General features: G+C 29.6%; 1 protein-coding gene across 1 annotated transcript; it reads left to right on the top strand.

The window, feature by feature from the left end:
* The first annotated feature begins 3,368 nt into the window (after nucleotides 1-3,368).
* Nucleotides 3,369-4,980, top strand: LOC139893195 (uncharacterized). The gene is made up of 5 exons (XM_071876346.1): nucleotides 3,369-3,398; nucleotides 3,481-4,512; nucleotides 4,598-4,750; nucleotides 4,824-4,882; nucleotides 4,977-4,980. Exons 1-5 carry the CDS (start codon nucleotides 3,369-3,371, stop codon nucleotides 4,978-4,980), a joined length of 1,278 nt encoding a protein of 425 aa, XP_071732447.1.
* Nucleotides 4,981-13,801: the final 8,821 nt, after the last annotated feature.

Below are 13,801 nucleotides of genomic sequence, written 5' to 3'. Positions count from 1 at the left end.
ACCCATGAGGTAGTATACATGTCAAATCAGACCCAATAACCAATATGATAAGCAATGTTGACCTTATAACCACCTTCAGTGGCAATCATAACCCAAAGTACAATCTTTACCCTAATCATTACCCTAAGTCCAGTTGCATTGGCAAATTACCATAAACAAAGACAGTTATATTAGCAGATCAAAACTTCATACAAAAGGAGCATCACAAATATTCATTAGCTCCAACATAAAGTAGAATCACAAATATACATTAACAAACATAGTTATATTAGCATCAATAATATTCATCACAAATTACAATTTTATTGGATTGTTCTCACTCATACCTGTCATACCTGTGCCATCTTTAACGAAAACATTTTTTAAAAGCTTCTGTAATAAGATTCTTTCAGACTTCCTTCTTCTTGATGGAGGACTGGGTTTCATTCTGAAATTTGTTAGCTCTGCATCAATATGTCTAATCAGTGGATCTTGCTCTGTATTAACTTCTTCCATCAACATTTTTTCATCAACATCGTCAGAAAACTCTGCAACGTTTTCTGCTTCATTAACCTTTTTAGACACTCCATCTTTTATTTCTTGAACCATAAAATCTTCTTCTTTATCCACATTTTCTTCTTCGTCTTCGTTCATCACCATTTGGACATGATCATATGAAACATACTCTGCATCTTCTTCAATCACTGCATCTTCTTTTTCATTGATGTTGTCATGAACATTTAAATTTTCATCAGGCTTTTCTTTTTCAACATCATGTTCATTAACAAACACGAATAACTAAATGTGGTAAGTAATTTAAAAGTCTAAAAAAAACAACATTTAGTTAAATCAGTTACCTTTATGTGTTTCGATTGTTTCACTATTTTTTTGGTGAATTTCTGATGTTCAACATCCTCATCATCATCAACATCCTTTTAATTTTCACCTTCCCCTTCATCAGCACCTTCCACTAAATTATCAACTTACCATTCATCAGCACCTTCCACTTCATCTTCAACGTCAGCCCTCTCATCAACATCTTTTTCATCTTCATCATTCTCTTCATTATCAACATCTTTTTCATCATTATCATCATTATCTTCATCATCAACATCCTCAGCATCATCACTCTTTTCATTTTCCTGAGCCCATTCATCAGCACCTTCCACTTCATTATCACCTTCATCTTCATTATCAGCCTTCTCATCAACATCCTTTTCATCTTCATCATCAACATCTTCTTCATCATCATCGTCATCCTCTTCATCCTCTTCATCATCAAGCTTTTCCTTTTCCTGAGACTTCTCATTAGCACCTTCCACTCCATTATCACCATCATCTTCATCATCAGACTTCTCTTCATCATCATCATCATCTTCATGATCAGAATTCTCATCAACATCCTCTTCATCATCTTCTTTCTCTTCATCATCTACATCTTCTTCTTCATCATCATTCTCTTCTTCTTCATCATTATCTTCATCAACAACATTCTCTTCATCATCATGATTTTAGTTTTCCTAAGACTTCTGATTAGCAAACATGAAATATAAAATGTAGTAAGTAAGCATTTAAATATTGTAAGAAACATAACATCAGTTAAATCAGTTACCCTCGTTCCTTTATCGTCTGATTTCTGTTTCTTTGTGATTTTGCTGTATTCTATTGTGCTAATTATACCCCTTTTTCGACCACCGTGTTCCTTCCCCACATGAGTTAACAAGGCATCCCCACCTTCTTTATCCGTCCTAACCTGGGAAAAAAAACACAAGTAATCAATTATAGAAAAATTATGAGTTGGTTAGTCTAAAAATTCAAATATAAATATATTGCAATTTTCTCTATAAGCGGCGCAAATGTTTCTACTGCCGTCCTCCCTTTGTCATTCGGTTTCATCCTGCCCAGCACGTAATACCGCGCTGCAGGATCTTTGATATTGTGGTATGGTGTATGTTTATGAGGATCATTTGCTTCTGTATCCCATTGTGCTTTTTTCCCACGATATCCCGAACGACCAACTCGAGCATACTTTTCTTTTTCTTTCTGTAAAGCGTTTTTCCTGCCTTTTTCTCTTAGTTCCTACACAGTTTTAATGTAATTAAATGCCTTTTTCAAAGCGTTACAATATCACAATGTACCTCCAAACCTGATACAAATCAGGTTGAATAGCACTTACTCATCTAGCAGGCGTATCTTCGATTTTACAAAATTTTTCCCATTTTTCTGGAGTTATGAAATCGTAATCTTTTACTTCCACATAAGGAAGCTTGCCTTCATCCATATACGTTCTTAACTTGTGCTTGAATCTCGTAAACGCTGTGTTGCATTTTTGCAGTGTTGTTTTTCGTGCAAAATCGTCTTCAATATTATGAAGTTCCTGTATAATGTAATCTAATGTAAGTGTTGAATGTTGTAACATATATAAATAAAAAGTAATTAAACAAAATCTTAGATTTTAATACCTTTATTTTGCTCCATAAAGTTTGTTTTTGATCAGGAGACACATGCTTCCAATCCTTTACAAGGAAATCACAAGTGCTCCTAGTTAAGACGCCAATGTTGCTCGAAAAAATAGCTTTGGTTTTTCCAATAGCTTGGCCAAACTCGTCAAATTCAATCTTCAACTGAACAACCGCTGACTTCTTTTTCAGTTTATTTACACTTCTTTTTTTATTTTTTTGTTGCATCTGTACACAAAATGCAATAGAAAAGATACACATCAAATGCAATAGAAAAGATACACATCTAAGCACCTGCATATACAAATTAAGATAATAGTACAACAAACACAGGCTTATACACCTTAATATCATTTCAAACACATGCAGTCTTATTATTGTGTTATGAATAACACAACAAACATATCACACATACACAATATGCAATAACAAGGAAATTGACTGAACTCATAACCAAACCCATTTCAAAGACTAAATGCGCGACAATAATATTCACGTTTTTTTCTGATAAAAAAAAGTAATAAATTTATATTATCAAATATACAAAATTAATTATTAATTATAATTAATGATAGGAATTAACCTTTGAAATACTCTCTTTTTCTCTTGTAATAAGTTGCTTCGTGTAAGGCATGGTAGCAAAGTAGAATCGTGCAGAGACCGAATCTAAAATAGAACAGAAATTGAATAGGGTATCGAACAATTAGGGTTTACAGATTCAAGTGATTTGGGTTACTTCGCGGTTTTTTTAGAACACAGACAGATAAAAACTCAATTGAGGTAACAAAAGAGAAATGATAATGAGGTAATGGGATTATGATCGATAAAAACTCAATTGATTTTGATTTGGGGTTTTTTTTAACAGTAGACGATACATGATATTTTTATAGAAAATAAATGTAAATCAGTCAGGTTAACAAAATTGCTTAGATGGTTATGATGTTGCTTGGTAGAGAGGAGGTCGTGGGTTCTAGTCCCTTTTCCAACTTTTTACATTCTTAATTATTAATAATGTATTATCTTTTTTCAATGTTGCTTGTAGATGGATCGGAATTCTTGGATGTACGAGATAGGTCACGCTCCCTCTAAGTTTATGGATAGTGTAGATGAATTTATTACAGTTTCCGAGACTGATCAACTAGAAAAAGGAAACACCGTAATTAGTTGTCCTTGTAAGAAATGCAAAAATGCACGGTGGTATGCTGATTCAACCGATATCAAAAGTCATCTAATTGCACACGGATTTATGAGAGGGTACACATGTTGGTCTTTTCATGGTGAGTCATTAGCTAACCTTAACCCGTCTGTTTCGGATAACGATACCGATAATGAAGAAGATTCATACAATAGTGACAATAATGTTAATTTTGATGACATGTTTGACGAATTGGATACGGAGGATAATGTTGCTGATAAGTATCATGACAGATTACAACAACTATTTGTTGTCGCTAAAAAACCTTTATATACCGGTTGTATGAATTTTACAAAACTTTCCGCCGTGATACAACTGGTTAATTTAAAATCAAACAATGGTTGGAGCGACACAAGTTTCACTAGCCTGTTAGAGTTGTTGAACAAAATGCTACCAGAAGGTAATGAGTTGCCGATTTCCACATACCAAGCAAAGAAATTAATGTGCCCAATGGGATTGGAAATACAGAGAATACATGCTTGTCCAAATGATTGTATGTTATACAGGAATGAAGAAAAAGACCTTCATCAATGTAAGGTATGTGGTACGTCTAGGTATAAACGTGGAAAACTGACTGATAATGTTGATAGTGATGTGTCAGAAAATCGACCTCCTGCAAAATTATTGTGGTACTTGCCTATCATACCAAGATTAAAGAGATTATTTGCAAATGAGAAAGATGCAAAATTATTACGTTGGTATGCTGAAGATCGTAAAAATGATGGTAAAATGCGACATGTGGCCGATTCACATCAATGGAAAAATTTTGATAAAGATTTTAAAGAATTTGGGGATGAGATACGTAATATAAGGTTCGGACTCAGTTCAGATGGAATTAATCCGTTCGGAGATTTGAGTAGCTGTCACAGAACGTGGCCTGTTCTTCTATGCATTTATAACCTACCGCCTTGGCTATGTATGAAAAGAAAATACATAATGATGTCTCTTCTGAAAATACATGAAGGTGAAAATAAACAACTTTACTAAGGAAAACACATCATTGAGGCTTCCAATACCAGTTAAAGACTTGTCAAAAAATACAGTGAAGGAGGTTTTAGGTGATGTGGTTGGAAGTTTTGTACAATGGCCTCTCATGAAAATAACTCGCATCACCAAGGTACATGTACTGTAGAGCTTACTTACTCGTTTCTTGTGTTAATCTAAGTATTATAAATTATATCTTCATTCAGGAATTGGAGGCATATGTAAATGACATCAGTGCCCAAAAAAATAGTACACAGTTCAAGTGGTGACACCACAAAGACTAATGGAATTGCAACAAAAAAAAGGTTATTAATGTTTATATTCTGAATAATTTTTTTCATGTAATACTCTCTGTATAGTTGAATACTCTGCCAATATTTGGATACTCTGAATACTTGTATAATTTTTACTATAAATATATTTAAATTTCATGTGTGTACAAGCTGCGTATACTAGATGGATGAGTCGAGAAGATGGTACCACTAGTTTCACTCTTAAAGCAAATCCAGGAGTTTTTGGCGTACTCGAAGAGTGCGTAAGTACGATTGGTGCTGATGACATCATCACACTTTGGACAAGGGTTGCCTGGACTGCAGCATCATTTTTTCCTTCATGCTGTAAGTGCATTTAACAATTCATATGCACGTTTGACTATAGTTTTCAGGTTTTGAGCTGACATGTTATTTTTTTTAATTTTTTTCCGCATATTAGGGGTCTAGGCAAGCTTATGAAAGTAGCTTTTACCGAACCATATGGGTTAATGAACCCTTATTATATATGTAGAACATTTATCATCTCAGACAAAAATTTTGTAATCAAGTACTTGAGGACCGCCTTCAACTCTACTCAGAAGTATTTAATCATTCCTTATATATTATTTCTTACAGAAATTTTATCGTCCGAAGAGTGTATTTTAATTTTCTAGTGGCCATTGGGTGTTGGTTTTTATATCTCACACTGAGTACAAAGGAATCATACTTGATTCAGTAAATAGGACTCATAAGAAGATGAAAGATGATTATCTGATCATAATCAGAAGTATGTAATCATTCCTTATATATTATTGCTTACAGATATTTTATCGTCTGACGAGTGTATTTTAATTTTCTAGTGGTCATTGGGTGTTGGTTTTTATATCTCACACTGAGTACAAAGGAATCATAATTGATTCAGCAAATAGGACTCATAAGAAGACGAAAGATGATTATCTGATCATAGACTGCATAACGCAGTAAGAATTATTTCTAAATTAATAATAGTTGTTACATTTACATTTACATTTACATTTACATTTACATTTACATTTACACATGTAATAATAGTTGTTGATTTAGAATTATTTCTAAATCTTGATTACATTTACATTATGTCACATTACACAATATCATTTAGTCATTTATTTGTCTAATTTTGAATAGGGCTTGGGGTCCTTTGAAATGGAATGTAGTTAAGGTTAGTCATCATAACTGTCTACAAACAGTCCTCCAAGTTGTTCATCCATGTTTTCATGTTCATTACGTGTTACATGTTAAATTAATACATGTGTATAAACGTGTGGAAAAATTATAATGCAGTGCAATCAACAACCCGGCAGTTGGGAGTGTGGATATTATATGCTCAACTGGATGCATTCGATCGTACATAGTCGTATAAAAAAGGAAGTTATTAATATTGACGAAGTAAGTATTTTAAGTTATGAATTATTAAATTTTATCTTTAGGTATATGTTACAAAAAGCTTATATTATATATGTATATATGTATATTTATATACATATATAAAATTTACAGCTATCATGGGATGAACGTTGTTTATCTACAATCGATCTCGACAATATTATGGAAAAATGGCATTTGTAGTCTCCTTTTTGATGTCTGGTATGTGTAACCTTTATGTGATCTGATATTGCGTGTCAACGGTCTTAGAGATTTGGTATTATTGTTAAAGTCCATATATTCATGCATGTTCAAAGTACTTTTCTTTCAGAACAGGTAAAGCAAATCAAGGGATTTTTTGAAGAGCAGCTGGATTTTTTGAGCTGCAAGATGCTTTGCTTTGAAATGGATTACTAGGAAGCTTTTTTCATTTGTAATACCTAGATGATTTAGATTTATGACTTTTTTCATTTGTGAATGTTATGAAGATAATTTATATGTATATTTAGGTTTTGTTTATTAATAAAATTAATTACTGTTTTATTCTTGTTAATCTGTTACATTTACAAGTATTTACCAGTTCTGCAATTCTGCAATTCAACACGTCTACCAGCACAACCAATTCAACACGTCTAATTGATTTTTAAAATTCTGTTACAATACAACACGTCTACTTGCAGAAGTCTGTTATATTTGGTGGCAATTTGAAATATTTAATTTTTAAATTTTTAAAAATTTAAAATTTTAAATATTTTAAAAATTTTTGCGGGTTTAAAAAAATATCCCGGAACACGTCTAATTGCAAATAGATCAACACGTCTAATTGCAGCTACAATAACACGTCTAATTGCAACTAGATGAACACGTCTTATTACAACTAGATGAACACGTCTAATAGTGACTAACGGAAAATACAGAACACGTCTAATAGTAGGTAACGGAACACATTAAATTGCAACTAACGGAACACGTCTAAATGAAACTAACAGACCATGTCTAATTGAAGATAACGGAACACGTCTAAAAGACATAAATGGAACAGCCTAATCTAACGATTTTACAACACATCTAATTACTGGTTTTTAGAGAGGTTCCTTGAACTGCACTATATGAGTACACTCATTTGGAACCCTCACATATAGACGTGTTGCGGAACACGTCTAAAAGACTTTTTCCACACGACTAAAAGTGCCGGAATGTAGTAGTGGTAGCTCCAGATCTGTCACAGGTACACTGACAGTTGAGCTTAGAGCAGGCCACAATGTATGCCTCTCTAGTATTGCAGTCCAGTAATTGCACAAAATGTTGGTTTCAGAGTTGATGAAGTGATTGTTCGCCATTTAGCTGTATAAATAAGAAATAGAGGACCACAAGATATTTAACATAAAGCACATATCTGTATTCTTATTTGCCTTTGAAATCCTTTGTATTTTTCAAATTTTATAATTTTTATGATTTTTCTAAGTTATAAAAATCATTTATACCAAATATGAACAAGTAATTGACAAACATGACATACATATGATATTCATTACAATACAAAAACATCATGCAAAGTCAATTATATAACACAAAGAATCAGAACAACACTTAGTCAATTTTAAGTACAATTCAAGAAGATTCGGTAGTCATGAAAACTTAAGATTCTGTAACCAAATAAGCTTGAGTTTTCATACCAAAGACTTAAATAAAGCATGCAAAATTTATCAAGTTGAAAATCTCAAATTTTGAAAGTACCAAATTACAGACTCGGTAAAAATGCCAAGAACATATTCGGTCTCTTCAAAACTCACAAATAATCACCCAAACATGCATATTCAGTCTTATATCATGCAAAAATATGATCATAATCAATCAGTAACTCAATCAAAGCAGAAAAGCATGATAATCATTTGAACAGACTCGGTACAGTAGCAAGAATACATTCGGTATGTACAGAATCTATCAAATACTCAATTAAACATGTAATCAGACTCGGTCAATTGATAGATCAACAAATTTAACATGGATTTAACAAGATTTCATGTTAATCAACCAAATCAGATGAGTTTAATCAAAGAATTAAGAAATACGACTCAGATTCGGTATAAGCAACATTTTTCAAAATTAAGTGTCACAATCATGTTATTTGCTTGATTTTCTGGTTTTTAAATGTTCAATTATCTCAGATCTACAATATGTGATACTTAAATTCAATTAAAATAAGAATATACCAAAGATTTAAAGATACAGAGAGACGGATTCAGTAGATTAGGCAGAATCGGTAGGTTTTATCAGATTCGGTATGCAATTAGGTAGAAGTAAAAGAAAGTTTGACTTTGACCCTGCTATTTATAGATACCGAATGTTTTAAAGAAATGGGCTTTACCGAATGGGCCTTAAGTACCGAATGCAGTCCATTTTCAAATTTAGACACATTGCACTTCAAACTTTGACAAATCTTTATCAAAAATCATTCAAGATTGTCACGTTTTTGATGAAAAACATTTCTGAGACAATTGTTGAAAATTTTAAACTTACCGAATCTGTACTGTTGGTTGTCAGATTCGGTATAATGCTAAAATTAGCATTTATTCATTTAAATTCAAATCTTTTTGGATTTTATCTTTTCCAATTTTTATGAATTTTATCAAAATAAGATTTGTACTTAGAAAATTTTGAATTATGTACAAAGTACAAATCTTCAGTGATACCAATTGTTAAAACGGGTTGCATACTGAGATGTATACAAGCCTTAGTGAATTATTTCAGATAAAAACAAAGAGTTTGTGAAATTCACTTTTGAAAAACAATTTTCTGTTCTTTTTCTCCCTTTTTCTCCCCCTTAAATGTGATATACAAGAAAGTAAATCACCATTTTGATATATTCCCAAGAAAATGAGTTAACTCCCCCTTGAAATATGATATCAATGAGTTACCTTCCCCTTTCGTAACCATTGAAATTTAATCCCAGGAAGTTAACAGAATTCTAAAAGTAAGGGTCCCCCTTGAAAGATGTTATCTAAAGCATAAGAAGTAGTTGCTCCCCCTAGAATGTATCTACTCCCCCTAAACACAAGATCCCAAGTATAAGTCCCAACAGATCTAAGGAATGTCAAGCACTATACTCTACCATGCCAATCTCTTTGATCAAGAACTTTAGCCTAAGTTCATCTAAGGGCTTAGTGAACATGTCAGCTAATTGAACTTTGGTAGGCACAAAGTATAACTCTACATTTAACGACCCGTCCTAAACCATCTGGACGAATACATTACATTTGGTTACATCGCGAGGTACTTGACCTCTATATGATACATTTTACAAACATTGCATTCGTTTTTAAAAGACAAACTTTCATTTCATCGAAAGTTGACGGCATCCATACCATTTCATAATATATCCAACCATAATTGACTTAATAATAATCTTGTTGAACTCAATGACTCGAATGCAATGTCTTTTAAAATATGCCATGAATGACTCCAAGTAATATCTCTAAAATGAACAAATGCACAGTGAAAGATTTCTTTCATACCTGAGAATAAACATGCTTTCAAGTGTCAACCAAAAGGTTGGTGAGTTCATAAGTTTATCGTAAACAATAAAATTCATCATTTTGATAGACCACAAGATTCAAATACAGTACACCTATCTCGTGTACGAAACCATTTTTCATAATGCTTAGCAGAGTAGGTTCGTATCCTTTTCTCCCCCGTAGGTTGCCTCGCAATTTTCAATAATCGTGCACATATCTCGTGCACAAAACTAATACACATAACATGTGTATAAAAATCATTCTCTCGATACAGAACATTCATTTCGATTTTATTGCTCAACATGGTAACCGACCTTAACATATAATGCGCATAAATAATATCCCCGAAACAGAACATCTCGTCTGTATAAACATATAAACTTCGAAGTACTAAACACCACGCCCACTAGCCCTTCCGTCTAGTGAACATTCTGGGTGGGGGTGCTAAACCCGGTAGCTACCTTTAGGATTCGTGTGAATTAGGGCCATACTCGTTTTCTAATTCTTAGGTTACCAAGCAATAATAATCAGGGGAAAAATATTCACATCAATTGGTGGCAATTATCATGTCCACATAATTCAATAATAATCCACAAAACTTCTGTCTGCATAATAATTCATTCGAGAAATGTTTTGCTTGTGTCTATCTCATCAAACATTTATAAAAGCATTTCATGTATTCGCAGTTCAAAAATCTATTTCAAAAGCATTTAATAAAGCAGTTGTAAAAACAGCGCATGTATTCTCAGTTCCAAAAATATAAAGAGTAAAAAGGAATCAACTGAACTCACGATACAATATTTTGTAGTAAAAAAATATTCATTCGACTGAACTGAACAATGCAGGGTTGGCCTCGGATTCACGAACCTATATCATTTGTATATATATTAATACACACAATCGTAGTCAAATAAGTTTATATATATTATTATTAATAATCATACTTGTTATATTATGTGTTATATAAATACATGTAATATATTTACTTTATATATTTTATATCACTAATATTCAGTATAACATATTGATAATTCTAACTTATATTAAGGTTTATGTATAAATAACAATATATATATATATATATATATATATATATATATATATATATATATATATATATATATATATATATATATATATATATATATATATATATATATATATATTAATTGATATATTTTATATATAGCTTAGTTAATATCATTTTAATAAAAAATATATAGTGATATGTAATATTAATATTATTGTAATGTATTTTTATAAAAATATCTATTCATAATAATACTAACATGATAAGAATGATAATACTAATGACAGTAATGATAATAACAATAATAGAGTAAATTTTAAGAATGATTAAGATAATGACTTTACTAATTTTGATAAAAATGATAGTTTTAATAAAAATAATAACTTTGATAATTTTTATATATAATGATACTTTACTTTAATTATATAAGGATAATAATAATAATAGTGTTAGTAATAATAAGTTTTAGAATAAATTTCTTGTTAAATTTGTAACCTATATCTATAGTTCCTATCACTTAAATTTATAACCATTTTCATAATAATGATAATAATAATAATCACGTTTGTAACTATAATCATAATAAAAATTAGTAAATGATAATCTTTCTCATGGTACTTATATTAGTAGTAATAATAATAATAATATTAATTATAGTAACAATATTAATAATAATTGATAGTTGTAATAATAATAATGTTAATATTCATAATACTTAATAATAATAATAGTAATCATAATATCAATAATAACTATAACAATATTATTTTACATTAATAATAATAATAACAATGATAATAATAATAATAATAATAATAATAATAATAATAATAATAATAATAATAATAATAATAATAATAATAATAATAATAATAATAATAATAATAAAGAGTTACAACCTTTGAAGAAAAGCTCAATAAAAAGAACGCCACCGCCAGGACTCGAACCCGAGACCACTAGCTCACCCACAAACACGCCTAACCACCCTTCTGTTTTAGTTTTTCTGATTAAATACCAAACTATCTTTATTTAAACCATTTATCTGGCTTCTTATCTCCCTCTTCCTTTCCACAGCCGTAATCGACCAGGGACACCAAAACCATCTTAATATTTAATTAATGCTTTTAATTTAGGATGTTTTGATACGTAAACAATTTATAATTGTGACAATAAGTTATAAACGCGAAAAGTAAATAAAAAAAATATCAAAAATGGCAGATACTGAAACACAAAAGCAAATATGAACTCAAAGTCGGATTTTGAAATTAAGAGTGTTTTAGACCTAAGTTTCTACATGAAATAGTTTCTAAATTATTCATAGAATATTCCCAGATGATCAATTGATCCGGAGATATTGAAACAAATCTTAATTTTATAAAGAACAAATACTTTGACTTTTTAGAACTCAACTTTGACTCATAAATTCGAATTCGATATGAAGAATTGGTACTTGAAATTTTGCAGAAAGTTTTAGAAATGGATTCCTAATAAGACTACATTAATAGATTTTGAAATTGAATTCGAAATTAAGTTAATGTAATATGAGTTCAAGAACAGGGAAAACGAACTGTGTTCTTGACCTTTTTGTTAAAATTCAACAAATAAATGGAATTGGTAATAGTTATAATTGATAAGAGTAGTGAGAATCGAATGGTTTTTCAAATAATTCAGAACTAATTGGTTGTAATATAGTCGACATAAGGTATCGTCCCGTACAAAAAAAAATTAAAAAAATAAAAAGCAGGATGAGATTGCTAACAGAATTTGATTAAGTAATTTTGATTGAATTCGTTTTCTAATAAATTCAAAGACAGAAACAAAATTTTCAAACAGCTTGATCGTGACTTGAAACAGATTTGGATTCGTACTGTATTTTTATAAATATAATTATATTAGTAATAATAATTCTTTTAATCTTATATAAAAATAAAATAATAATGCTAATATTAATATTAACTATATTGATAATCAATAATAATAGAGTTAATAATGATAATAATAATATTATTATTATTGATAAAGATAATAATAATAATTTTAAAGAATAATGATAATAATATGATATTATTAATAATAATAATACTAATAAATGATCATAATCTTTAAATTAGTAATAATAGTGATACCAATAATAATAAAATGATAATAATCATATTATTAATGTTAATAAAATGTATTATTTTCTAATAACAACATTAATATTAATAATAATAATAATAAGTTATAATAATAATAATAGTTCTTAATAATAATAATAATAATATCTAATATTAATATTAATATTAATATTAGTTATTATAATTTTACTCTTATTTATAATAATAATGACATTAACAATGATAATAATATTAATAATGATATAATAATTCAAATGTATCAAATTCCATATTTATGCGTTACATAATAATATTAATAATACTGATTTTTAATATTAATATTATTAATGATAATAATAAAACAACTATACTTAAGCTTGTAATTACATTTATTAATTATAGAATATTTAATAATTATATCATTTATTATATGAATGTAGTGACCCGAACTTTTCCATGATTATATATTAATCGAAATTGATATTTATATGATTAAATGTTTCCAACATGTTAAGCAATCAAACTTGTTAAGACTTGATTATTTGAAATGAGTTTCATGTAGACAATTGACCACCGAGTTTGCCTGATGATTCACGAACGTCATAACTTGTGATAATTATATAATCATTTTATTTTTTTATGATGTAAGTTTTTATTTTATATATATATATATATATATATATATATATATATATATATATATATATATATATATATATATATAAGAAGAAATACAATTAAATCAAAGATGTACAAGTAAAACACTATTTGCTACAGTAAAACTCTATTTGCTATAGTAGCACACTATTTACTACTGTAAATTTTCGCTTTGCTACAGTAAAATACTATTTGCTGCGCTGCAGTAAAATACTATTTGCTACAGTAAAA

Source organism: Rutidosis leptorrhynchoides, chromosome 1 (genome assembly GCF_046630445.1).
Source record: "Rutidosis leptorrhynchoides isolate AG116_Rl617_1_P2 chromosome 1, CSIRO_AGI_Rlap_v1, whole genome shotgun sequence".
Taxonomy (NCBI): Eukaryota; Viridiplantae; Streptophyta; class Magnoliopsida; order Asterales; family Asteraceae; genus Rutidosis; species Rutidosis leptorrhynchoides.
This window is presented reverse-complemented; position numbering and strand designations above follow the sequence as displayed.

Coding starts and splice junctions, on each gene's coding strand:
- LOC139893195 (XM_071876346.1), top strand. CDS start 3,369: ATGGTTATGATGTTGCTTGGTAGAGAGGAG. Junction 3,399..3,480: donor TGTTGCTTGGTAGAGAGGAG/GTCGTGGGTTCT, acceptor TGTTGCTTGTAG/ATGGATCGGAATTCTTGGAT. Junction 4,513..4,597: donor GCTGTCACAGAACGTGGCCT/GTTCTTCTATGC, acceptor AAATACATGAAG/GTGAAAATAAACAACTTTAC.